This window comes from Diabrotica undecimpunctata, chromosome 8 (genome assembly GCF_040954645.1).
Source record: "Diabrotica undecimpunctata isolate CICGRU chromosome 8, icDiaUnde3, whole genome shotgun sequence".
In the NCBI taxonomy this organism is placed as follows: domain Eukaryota; kingdom Metazoa; phylum Arthropoda; class Insecta; order Coleoptera; family Chrysomelidae; genus Diabrotica; species Diabrotica undecimpunctata.
Window position 1 is genome coordinate 27886056 of NC_092810.1, and position 13242 is coordinate 27899297.

General features: G+C 31.2%; 2 protein-coding genes across 2 annotated transcripts in view; both read right to left on the bottom strand.

Annotated features, from left to right (window-relative positions):
• Positions 1-10233, bottom strand: part of LOC140447336 (serine palmitoyltransferase 2-like) — a 67681-nt gene extending 57448 nt beyond the window's left edge. The window contains exons 1-2 of the mRNA XM_072539939.1: positions 10007-10233; positions 9891-9947 (exon numbers count right to left, since the gene is read on the bottom strand). Of these exons, the coding sequence (XP_072396040.1) occupies positions 9891-9947; positions 10007-10132 (183 nt within the window). The 5' untranslated portion in view covers positions 10133-10233. The remainder of the gene's footprint in view (positions 1-9890; positions 9948-10006) is intronic.
• A 931-nt stretch (positions 10234-11164) lies between these two features.
• Positions 11165-13031, bottom strand: LOC140448745 (zinc finger protein 862-like). Its single transcript, XM_072541856.1, has 2 exons — positions 12670-13031; positions 11165-12578 (listed from the first exon to the last, which is right to left on the bottom strand). Exons 1-2 carry the CDS (start codon positions 13029-13031, stop codon positions 11165-11167), a joined length of 1776 nt encoding a protein of 591 aa, XP_072397957.1.
• Between the last annotated feature and the right edge of the window lie 211 nt (positions 13032-13242).

The window sequence follows — 13242 nt, forward strand, 5'->3', positions numbered from 1 at the left end:
TCTCTCTTTACGGGAGTGGTACGATGCATTGTCCATTACAATGACATTCCTGCGACCATTATTTGGTAAATTTGATATTAATGTCTCCTTAAACCACGACTCAAAATATGCGGCATCCATTTCATCGTGATAGTCCCCATCATTTTTCTTTGGGAGAAAAACACGCTGTGTGCCAGGAAGGAAACCTCCTGAAAAACCTGCATGCAATAAAACATATCGTGGACCTCGTTTAGTAGGTGCTTTTAAGCCAGTACTTAAACCTTTGAGAAAAGCATCACGACTGTTTTGTACGTAGTATCGCACCATTCGTAATTTATAGATTGGCCAACATTAACCCACGATTCGTCCAAATATATGATATTGCAATGGTCTTTTCGCAAACGTCGTATAGTTCTCAAATAATTATGGCGCCAATGAATAATATCCTCTCGCTCCACCATGATGCTTCTTCGGCCACGTTTCTTATAAACAAATCCAATATCTTTCAGAAGTCTGTATAAAGTAGAAAGAGACAACGGCTGTATATTCTCATTACCTTGTATGAAGTTATGTATATGCTTTAATAATGGCGGCAAATTTTTCATGAAAAATTCACAATGAACAATTCTCCGTAGAATACTTCTTACACCCTCGTCATATGTGAATATTCTAGAATTTGATTGACACACTCGTTTTTTTACGTTTTTTTGGCGATTTCAACGTTCCACTCTGTTCTTTTTCTTTTTTGAAATTGTAAATGCTTCTTTCGCTAACACCAGTTATCAACGAAGTACGTCTTACAGCAGCACTTACATTAAGTTGTTCCGTATTTTGTAAAAAACACAACACATTTAACACTACGAGTTTAGCGCAACCGTTAAATAATTCACCGGATTTAAACTTATGGGACTCCATGCTCTCTGTTGAAACTCAGACTAAATTTTGAAGTGTAGTTTCGTTTTCCAAAAGCACTTTCACCCCCTACCCATCCTTAGGATGGGTAGGGGGTGAAATAGGGAAAGCTTGGAGTTTATCAAATACTAATTATGACAAACAAGTTTATGGCCATATTTAGGTGATTATGTTAATGATGGTAATTTGTAGCAGAAGTTTTACAAAAGAAATGAAGACCTATTTATAGAAACAACATAACTGTATTTTTAATATTTTACATACAATAGAAAAAATCTAATTTCTATGAAAGAATTGAAAATTTGAATATTATATATAATATCTATAAATAATATCATTTCCAAGTTTCCAAATTCTTTCCTAGAAATTATGTAGGTTTTTTCTATTTTATGTAAAACATTAAAACTACAGTTGAGTGCACGAGATGCAAAACTCGCTAATCGACAAAAATTGAAAAAAGTAGTTAAGCACGCCATCTTGTTTGTACAATATTTAATTATTATTTTACACAAGTATTTGGAGCAAAACCAGCTTTTTAACATACGAAAATCCGTCCCAAAAATCATGACTTAATGCAAAACTCGCTTTATGCATTGATGCGTGAGATGCAAAACTCTCTATTTGTACGGCGTTCAATCACAGCATCGGATTTTACTCACGTGGTTAGGGAAGGGCATCATGCATGTTGTTTGTTGCCTGGTGTGGTTTGACCGTTTGACTCAGTCGCGTTTTAGCGGTATTCTGAATTGTTTGTTTAACTTGAAGTTTCCCGTTTTTAAAATTATTAAAATGCAAATAGACAGTGAAATTTCTGCAGCCAATGATAGTGTTAGTTTTGCAATACAACCTACTCCAAAGAACATGTGTAGAACGAAAATTACGACGGAAAGTAAAAGACAAAAGCTCAAAAGATTAAGGTAATAAAAACGATATTAATTTGTTAGAATATTTTTTTAAAACTGTGTTATTTTAGGCACACTCCGACACATTTACCGGAGTACCCGACCTGTGGACATAACGGTCAGCCAGGTAAGCCGTACTATTGTGCCACTTTAACAATGAGCGAAATTCAAGATTTTCATAGAAAACTGTATGCTTCTAAGGAAAAATGTAGACAAGATAGTTTTATAATTGCAACTTGTGAAGGCCAGAAGTGCAAAAGATCAAAAGTGGAAAAGAAAAAAATATCCATTTTGTATTATGTAACCACTTCTGCTAAAAAAATCCGTGTTTGTAAGACAGCATTCTTAAAAATCACATCCCTTAGTAGAGATCGGATTGAGAGAGTTATGAAAAATTTTGTTTTAAAAGGGAATATACCACGAGAAACAAGGGGAGGTGATCGCATCCTTAATAAAAACGATGATAAAAAGTTAGCAATAAAACATTTCATTGAATCTCTCCAATGCATAGAGACCCATTACTGTAGAAGTAAAATCAGTACTCGTGTTTATTTACCATGTGAACTTAATTTTACAAAATTATGGAAAATATACGAATCTAAAGTTCGCGATAACCAACTACATGTTAAATTGGCATTTTTTAGGACATACATAAATTCTAATTACAACATCGGATTTGGCACCCCAAAAACTGATTTATGCTCAACCTGCTTAAGATCCAAGGAAAAGTTAAAAAACAAAAATATTTCTAGTTCAGAAAAGCAAATTATTATCACCGAGCAACGGATACATAGACTTAAAGCAAAGGCATTTTTTGCCTTATTAAAGCAGCCGCTAGAAAATACAGCGGTTTTTTCGTTTGATTGTCAGAAAAATTTGCCTTTGCCTAAGCTTCCGGATCAAGCTAGTTATTTTAGTCAACAGATTAACTATTACAACTTTACGGTAATTCATGGATCATCAGCAGCACAGTTGGTTCCAGAAAATGTTTATTCTTAAGTTTGGACGGAGGTGGATTTTCCCAAAAATTCTAATTCGATAGCTTCAGCTGTTTGGGATGTACTGAATAAGTTTAACTTTCCCAATGAAATCGATACAATTCGTTTATTTGCTGATGGATGTGGGGGGCAAAATAAGAATATTATAATGATGACCATGCTTTCTGTTTGGTTGATGACGAAAGCTCCCACAAACATAAAGACCATTAACATAATATTCCCCGTAGTGGGACATTCTTTTATACCACCTGATAGGTTGTTCGGAATGATTGAAAGAGAGGTAAAAAAGAAATCCATTATTTTAAAAACTTCTGACTACGAAGATATTATAGCAAATAAGTCGACAATTAGAAAATTGGGTTTAGATTGGCAGGTGTATGACTGGAAGAATGAAGCACAACTAAACACCAAAGCACCATCCTCATGGCACTTTCAGTTTAATAAGGCTAAAAGGTTTGTGCTTACTAAAGGGAAAACCAATGCACTAATACGAGGTGAGCCCAATTATTGTGTTGACGTCGGTGAAGCCAAGTCTGTTGTTAAGAGAGGAATAAAATTGACACGTATCAATCCTACTCAACTTCCTATTGGCTGCAAACTCAAAGGCGATAAATCGACAATAATTTCTCTTCTCAAAAAACATTATGGAAATGCCTGGGAAAAAAATCCTGATTTGGTTTTCTTTAAAGAAAATCTTGTTAACCCTCGAAGGGTGGAAAACCAGACTTCTGTAAACGATGTTGAAGCTGGCTGCAGTGGTTTAAAACCTTGCGATATTAATTTACCAATTTAATGTAATATGTAAATAACTGTTTAATTTCTTTGTGAATAAAATTTGTTCCAAACTATTGATGTAACATTTTTTGGTGCAAAACTCGCTAAATGCATTCTTTTTTCTTCATTTATTTAAAAAATCTGCACTATTTTTTTAAAATATGTTAAAAACTATTAGAGGTGTATATGTTCTAAAGACACGCTAACATCATTAATTGGTTATTAACAAATATAATGCAAAAAACGTTTTTTGCACTTTTCTCAAATTGACTTTACATGCATTAAGCGAGTTTTGCATCTCGTGCACTCAGTTATTGTATGCTGTTCTTGTAAAGAGGTGTTCAAATGTTACTCTTATGAATATGATTCAATTGTATATCTCATGTTGACGTTTTATATGCAAAATTCATAGTTTTCGTTGTCAATAACTCATCAATGCCTTTTTATTCTACTGTATACGTATACATGATATAAAATATTTTACTCGTACTGCCGGCAGATGCATTTTATCCAAGCCGGTCCTGTGAGACAATGAGCAATCAACAGCTGGAGAAAACCGACAACCCTGCGCGTTTATTCTCCATAAGAAAAGCATTGCCGTATCTTACCCGCACTGCACTCTCAGTGTGACATCTATAGAGAGTTAGATGTTAGCAATGTTACTGTAACGAAAGTACGGAAAAAGCACGGTTACAAGAATTTTAAATATTCAAAAACGCAGCAGCTTTATCCTAACGATTACTTTCTAAGAATGGAGTTTTGTGAAACTCTAATAACAAAGTCTAATGATGAACCAAATTTTTATTAAAAATATTTTATTCACTGATGACTCTTCTGTTTCGTTAGTAGGGAGACACAATCCTTCCATTAGGAGATATTGAGTGCGGGAAAACCAGCACAGAAGTGTTATTTACCCAACTCAACGTCCTCAAAAAGTTAACGTCTGGACTGGCACTTTAGGAGACCACATAATAGGTCCATTTTTATTGAGGTCAACTTGAATAGTAGAGTATACCTCAATTTGTTACAGGATCATGTTCTTCTTGCTATTTTCAATCTTTCTGATGTAAATCTGGAGAATGTTTGGTTTCATCAAGACGGCTGTTCAGTTCACAACGCTCTAATAATTAGGAAGTACTTAAACAATACTTTCCCGAATCGAGTTATCACTGGAACAGGCGATATTAAGTGGCCTGCGCGATCTCCCGATCTTACACCCATGGACTTCTTTTTTTGGGGACATTTAAAAAGCGTCATCTACGATCATCTTGAGGCTAGAGTCCAAAATTTAGATGAATTATAAAATCGAATAAGAAAAGTCTCCAATTCTGTTACAACAGAAACTCTTTCATCTGTCCGCAGAAATTTTTATGACAGATTGGGATACTGTTCGGCCGTAGAAGGTCAAATATTTGAATCATTTCTATAGGACATAAAGCACATATACAAATACAAATACAAGATACGAATGCACCGCCTTATAAAGGTCAGTGTATTTTTCTCTAGTTATTGTTATAAGAAATGAACCGGGCATACGTAATGAAAACAAAAATCGACGGACGGAGGTGTATATCCCATGCATTGTTAAATGTTACTAAATGGTTTTCTGTTTTCTCGTTTTCGGTCTAGGTGTCGGACGGGATCGGAGAATTACGATTAAGTAGATCGGAGAGGCAATGTTGCCGATTTTAGCGCTGTATGTAGTGTGCAATATCTAATCAAAACCTTAACGTACAGTATCATCTTGGTTTCCATCTCTTAATTTGACCACGTTATAAAGTACGCAAAAATGAGTATATGTACATCAACCAGTTGGCGTGTTTGAGGATTGTAATTCATCGTCGGCCCACAGATACATCTATGGATAAGGAGGATTCTCCATCCTATATCCCTATATTCTTATATAAGAAATTAATTATCTAACCTTAAAGTTATAAGAAGATTTTTTCTACTGCAATCCTTTCCCTCGTGGTAATATTTGTTTGTAACACGGATATTTCATAATAGCTAATAATTCTTGAAATGTTTCTCTAAACATTCTGCTACAATTGAAGAATTTTTCAAATGTGTCTTCAATTAGTTCTGTATACAGAGTATCAAAAAATGCCCTATTTTTCCTCTTATTTGTTGTAGTATGGATCCAATATTTGCGATTCTTTCTCTTTTTTTCATTTTATTATATAAACCAACAGTTGCTAGAAAAAACAAATCATCAGCACTCTCATCAGAAGAACTCATATTGCACGGCAACTAAATAACATCACAATATTATGATCTTTAAATCTGCTGCCGACTAGGCGAAAACGGCTTCCTCGTTTTAGCTCTTAGACTCAGACTCATGAGATTATGAACACCTTATCAATCCGCGAAATAACAATCATAAAGGGAGACTTCAAGGCAAAAGTGAGGAAAGAGAACGACGATGAGGACGTGAAAAATGTAATAGCAAAATACAGCATTGGAAACAGGAATAACAGAGGAAAATGTCTCATACAGTTCGTCACAGACAACAGCTTGTTTATCGCTAATACTAGGTTTCAAACTGGTAAATCTGTTTATATAATGAAGAATGTAAACTTCATGATAATGACCTTAAAATAATAAACATTGATAAACCTTACTATGAAATTATGTAGGTCTTAATTAATGTTATAATTAATGATGCAATAATGTTACATCTGCTTGACATATTTTAAAAACTTATCTACATTTAATAACTATGGAATATTTAATAAATCTTTAGATTAAATGGATTTTATGTCACTGAAAATGGGAGAAAAATGCAAATGCAATGCTACAAAAATAAATAACAACTATTTACTTTCTGTTTATTTCAGGCTTCTGATCTTCAGTATTCCTTTTTTCTTAAATTTACAACTGCTGTATTGGTCTGATGGTTTAATTATGAGAGTATGCCCATCTTATTTTATTATTTCTTGTCTACTATAAATATTTCCTGTGTCTATAGAGAAACTTTGTAACCGTTTCAAAAGTTTCAAAAAATTTATTATTATAATTCCGAGTAAATATTCAAAATAATGTTGCTCACGCCATCTCTCCGCCAAGCGCATTTAAATTACCTTAAGGACGCTACTGTAGTTCCTAGTAGCTCCGACTGTCGCCTCAAAATTGGAGCGTTCGTAAACTCCTCGCCCCATTCATCTCCCTCCCTTTTTCTCGTTGACCGTTCAACAGATAATACAAAAATTCTGTTTGAGTGGTCTCTTGACGAGGTAAGCCGAAAAACTCCTTTTCTCTGATATATTTTCAAATAAGTATTTATTTTAGGAACCCTAATAGTTGCTAGAACTACATATGTTTCTGTCAGCCCAAGTAACTAGAGGGTAAAAAAATTATATCATTTCTACAAGCCACACAAACATTTGGATAATTCAGGTTGTACTAATTTTATATTTTTTTATTGAACAGTAAAGATTATCTATGAACTAAATAACAGTGAAGTGATTTATTATTGATCTTTTTAATAACAATAAATATCTACATTCTACCTAATAAACAAATTTATTTTTTTATGTGAACGAATGTCGAAATGGGGATAAAGTAATAATGTTATTTTCATATATTTCTCATTCATAATCTAATGAGAAGATATAAAATATTTGTTTTCTTACGACACGATTTTAATTTTAGTTTCGTATAAGAAATTCTCATGTGTAATTAAATACCATAAACACAGACTGTTTATTTGTTTTCTGGGATGACGTAACTTTTTACCGTAGAATATTTTAATAACTTTTTGTTCGTTACAAAATAAAAAAGAATAGTTTTGTTTTAAATTTTTCATTTTATTTCTTTGCCTGAGCTCGTTTCCTTAGGAGGATAAACTATTAAGGAATGGCGCCCATTTCATTTTAATTTTAAAAATAATACAAACAGCTTTTATATGATCTTTGAAAGAACCGCACCCAAACTCTCCGATACGAGCAGAAAGGCCTAGATTTTTTGTATATTTAAGTAAATAGTTTGCTCAGATTACCACTTGTGAAATATTTTCCCACTTGTCATCTCTAATTTAGTTTTAGACTATGGTCGGTGATTGATTCATCTACTGGCAATTGTAAGTTTTGTTTTGTAGTGTGTTTATAATTCCATCTTTGAATGGACATATTTTTTGACAAACAGTTGTTTAACTGCTAACCGTTATCTTCGTGTTCTAAGACATTGTGCTATTAGCTACTAAATGACGCATAATATATTTATTCTGACCTCTAAATTGACATTTAGTTATTTAAATATGGCTAAAACCACGTTAAGGGAGAGATATGAAATATTTTTAAGGGTTTTTATTTTTAGGGTACTCCTAGTAAACCATTTAATTATCAAGCACAAGTTGTATTAAATGTATTAGATTATTTCGAATTAGAAAAATTGAATGAAGGGCCTTTGGAGCCATTTAATCTGTTTAACAGGTAACATATTGAAATGTATGTTCATTTATAAAAATATATATCATTGAACAAAAAGTAGCTGCCGCATTAAAAATATCACGGCGGACAGTATGTACAATTATAAAAAGGAAAGAAAATAATCATATTTTTTCAAAGCCAGGCAAAGCTAGACCTTGTCCGAAAAAAACTACAACGGATCTGGTTCTTCGAAAAGATTTGTTACTGTCGCAATCTTAAGTAGTTGATTATCATGGAAAAATGAACAATAAAGTAATGCCCAATTTAGAAGAGCCATCATTAATAATTGTGATGGATAATGCTTCATATCACAGTGTACTTTTAGAAAAGCAACCTTTCACTGTTTCAAGTAAGAAATTATTAACTAGTTGGATAACAAACAAGATCACAACTCACAAAACCCGAATTAATACACATTTCAAAAATGAACAGAAACTTGAATGTGTATACAATTGATGAGCTACTAAGACAACATGGCCATGAAGTGTTATACTACCTCCTTATCACTGCAAATTCAAAGCTATTGAATTCACAATATGCAAAGATCCAGCGGATCTACTATACCAGACTATAAACTAGGAGACTAGTTACCCATGGAGGTTATGGTTAGTTCTTGTGTGAGAGACTATAGTTTTTTTGTTGAACTTTTGCAATTAGATATGCTGTTTTTATTACCTCTTGCCTATATTTTTGTGTCCTAATATTATTATCTTCATGTTGCAGCATAATTGTAATTTATTTCCCCATTGATAATCATATATTTTACCATCATCAAACAATATTCTGACCAGTTATTCGTTTGATATTTCCATTTTAGATTTATTATCTGACATTTAATGTCCTTTTTATTTTGATCATCCTTTTCGTTTCGTGTAATCACTTGTTTTATGTATTTCTATTTCTAAGAGTTTCATAGTTTTTGCATCTTTTTAGTTTCTTATTTAATATTCTCTCATTCTTATTATCTAAGTATATATTAAGTCAAAAGATGCCATACTTATATGAAAACAAAAAATGGCTCTTCTACTTTTCTTTTCATTTTCAGAGTTTAGACTAGAAGAGTATGTTCTGTTTTCAAAATTAACTTTTTCTGGGTCTTCCTATGTTTTATTGACCTTTATGATTTTGTAGAATAAAGCTACTCTAGGTATTCTTTCATGTACCATTCTGTATAAATCTTATTTCCGGTTCTCTCAAGAATTTTTTGCATCTTCAACATCAAGTTCATTTCTTATTTCTTCAATGTATATATAATCTGTTAAGGATTGTGATTATTTTAAACACACTTTAGTAATTTCATTTCCATAGCTTTATCTCTTTTGTTGCATTTTTTGTGATTATCCAATTTTCACTTCAAGTCAATACTGATTTAACTTCCACATATTTGAAATTTATGTTGGGCATGTCTTTATAATACCCCTAAATTGTGCTATTGTATAACTATACTACTTGAATAATCATCTGTTCTTGTTGTATTTTATTAGTATTTCAGTTAATACATGCTCTTCATCTTCATCCAATTTTTGTGCAAGACTTTTTTCTTTTTTCTGATATTTATTGCTATGAACAACTAGTTACAGCTAGACATCTCTCAACAAATCTTATATTGTTTACTCCTTTTTTTATTTATTTAAACAATTAGTTTTTCAACTCTATATTATAATATCTGTTAGTCTTCCCAAGCTTTTTTACATATCCAAAACCAAAATCATTCCTCCTGTGTAATTTTTTCATCTGGCCTGGATCTATCTAAAAGTACTTGCAAATACTTCAGTTAATTTCTTATAATTATTTAGGTGGGACAGTTTAATTTATATAAATAAAGTAGTTAAAAATAGTAAATAAACTGATAAACCTAATGTTTCACTAAGCAAAAGATGTAATACTGAATTACTTACGACATGTCCATTCGAAATGACCGACTTTTTATATCCATTCTTGTATTTTATGTGTTCCTAAAAAATAACAATCAATTAGAACACTTCAAACGTATTTAAAAGTAGCCAAAACTCACATTCAACCCAGTTTCTCCATTGGCACGATGTTCTTTCGTATTGTTTTTATTTGCGAAATCGACGCCGGATATAAATTCTGTTTGAATATAATCACCCGCACCGTTTTCCAGTCTGGTAGCCGACATTGTACTGAGGTTTTTAGGCACAACACACGAACAAATCAAAGAAAACTCCCAACCCAAACCTAATCTAACCTGTATTTTCGTATCGGATAGCCGACACAGCAGTCCAGGGTTGCCAGGTCTGATTTTATTTTTTCAGTAGTTTTGCTTTCAAAAAATCAGTAGAAATCAGTAGATTTTTTTATGACATGTATAATAGCATATATATATATATATATATATATATATATATATATATATATATATATATATAGTTAATTTTCGTTATCTTATCGACCCTCTTATAAGTAAACTAGTAAAAGGAATATCAGGTTTTTCGGTCAAATATAAAATGATTATATTGTCTCATCAAACTAAATATTTTGCTAAACTAAATATTTTGCTAACATTTATTAGCTTCATCAGTAGCCTTCTATAATTATTATTAAAGACAAATAATACATACAACATACAATCAAAGAAAAACTCAGTAATCTACTTAATTACTAATACGATTTTAAAAAATACATTAATTATATATATATATATATATATATATATATATATATATATATATATATATATATATATATATATATATATATATAAATTTGCTAAAATTTATTAGCTTCATCAGTAGTGCAGTAGTGCACTAAAATTATTATTAAAAACAAATAATACATACAACATACTTACAAACAAAGAAAAACTCAGTTACCTACTTAACTACTAATACGATTTTTTAAATTTTAAATACAATAATTATTATATATATATTTTAAATTTTAAATATAATATATATATATATATATATATATATATATATATATATATATATATATATATTATATATATAATTACATACATATATATATTATAATATATATATATATATATTATAATATATATATATATATATATATATATATATATATATATATATATATATATATATATATATGTATATATATATATATATATATATATATATATATATATATATATATATGTATATATATGTATATGTATAAATAAATATATCTTGCATGAAAATATTTATTCAGAGTCTGTTAAATAACTAATTTCTGTTACTGTTTTTTTATACATATCATTATTATGTAAATTTAGAACTTCTTTTGGAAAAACAACGTTGTAGCAACATGATTTTCTGGTTTTAAGGAAATTTTTAGTATGCAGATGACCCACGATACTAGCTGACGAAAGTTTATTTCTTTCATCAGTTTTCATTAAATTTATATCGGAAAATACTCTTTCCACATTCGCTGATGAATGAGGTAAAACTAACAAATCAAAGACAAATCTGCTTAAAACCGGAAACATTGAGGTTCCATCGCCATATCGCATATTTTCAATATTTGTCCAAAAGTGTTCAATATCTACATTTTCATCGGAATCGATATCGGTATTTCTAAGAAGCCGCCACTCATTATCCACAAGTTGTAATTCATTTTCCGATACTAAATTTGGGAAATGTCTCACAAGTGGTACTATACTGTGACTTTTTTTCTCTAATACATTCTTTACACTTATTAAATTAATATTGATCAAAACAGGATCGTCAAAATCAAACCTTTGTGTAATTTGTTTAGCAGCTTCTACAAAAAATTCCAGGCACCGTTTTCTAAAAATAAGTCTATCTGACTCATTTAGTCTTTCTAAAGATAGTTGAACTTTAGCTCCTAAATATAATTCTTCTAAAGGAAGAACATTATTTGGATTGTTGAAATCTATTTGGTGAAGTGCAGTCTTTATCAATATATCTCTTTTTATGAAGCATTCCAAAAAGGATTTATAAACAGCACTGACACATTTATACAATTGTGCAACTTCTGGTTTTTCAGATTGCATCTGCCGGTTTAAATTAGTGAAAAATGGTAAAGAAAATTCTAGGAATTCTAGATATATTTTTGTGAATTGATCATTTAACTTAATTAAAATATTTTCTGAGGCCAACGTCCGGTCATTTAAAGAAGCATCCGTGAAGTACAAAATTAATGCACCATATTGTTCTAGAATTCTAGAAACAACGGATTCAACGGAGAGCCATCTTGTCTGTGCAGGATGTAACATTTTATGTATTTTTACATTACAAAAATGTTGGAATTCTTTTAAAGTTTCAACCCTTTTTGGACTGTTCGAGAAATAAGTGTATATGTCACGTGCCAAATCTTCAATACCTCTAGGTAATTTTAAACATGCATAAGAAGCGCATAAGTGAAAACTGTGACATATACACTTTATTACATAAACATTTGGTACATCCGCTTTTAGCCTGGAAACAACTGAATTATGTTTACCGACCATAACATTGGCTCCATCAGATGCAAATCCTATTAGATTTCGTTGGTATGGAATTTTCTTTTTATTGAAGAAGTTTGTGACTTCTTTGTACAGATCCTCTGCTTTAGCCTCTTTGAGCGGCAGTAGGGCTAGGAAACTATCTTGAATTCTGTAAGAATAATGATTGTTAGACTTAAACTTGAAGTACCGACATTTAATGCTAGTAAAAGCTTTAAGCTTCAATCATTATTTATACGTACCTATTATTGTGGCGGTATCGACAAACAAGACACAGATGTTTTGTGCATGAACGATCTGTTGATTCGTCAATGATAAGTGAAAATTTAGCATGGTTTAATATTTCGCAAATTTCTTGTTCACTTCTTTTTCCAATTACATTTTTGACAAGAGAAGAGCATTTAGTGCGACCACATTTAATTTGTTTTGCCATATCTGAATCCGGACAAACTTTTTTTATAAGTTCAGGTAAATGTTCCATTAAATTATACGACAAATTATGCTCAGTGATAAACGCTGCAATATGCAAATCTGATGTTTTTATGGCAGTCTGTTGGTTAGAGACTCCTTTAAAAATTGCCATATCTTTTAAAGTACTCTGCATTTTTGTAGATTTACAATGTTGAACATGCATCGCACTATCCTGATGACGCACTAATGCAATTCTTCCCGTTGACTTAACTGAAATGTCTTTGTTGCAAAGTCGGCACACTGCAAAGTATTCATTTTTGCCCTGTTTAATCCAATTTTTAAATTGTTCATCTTCAAGCCACGATTTTTTAAATGTCTGACAATATTTTTTTTTTCGATATGAG

Excerpts from the sequence above, each read along its gene's own strand:
- LOC140448745 (XM_072541856.1), bottom strand. The coding sequence starts at position 13,031 with ATGCAGAGTACTTTAAAAGATATGGCAATTTTTAAAGGAGTCTCTAAC. Across the intron at positions 12,579-12,669 it reads CGATACCGCCACAATAATAG|AATTCAAGATAGTTTCCTAG; the intron begins GTACGTATAAAT and ends TTATTCTTACAG.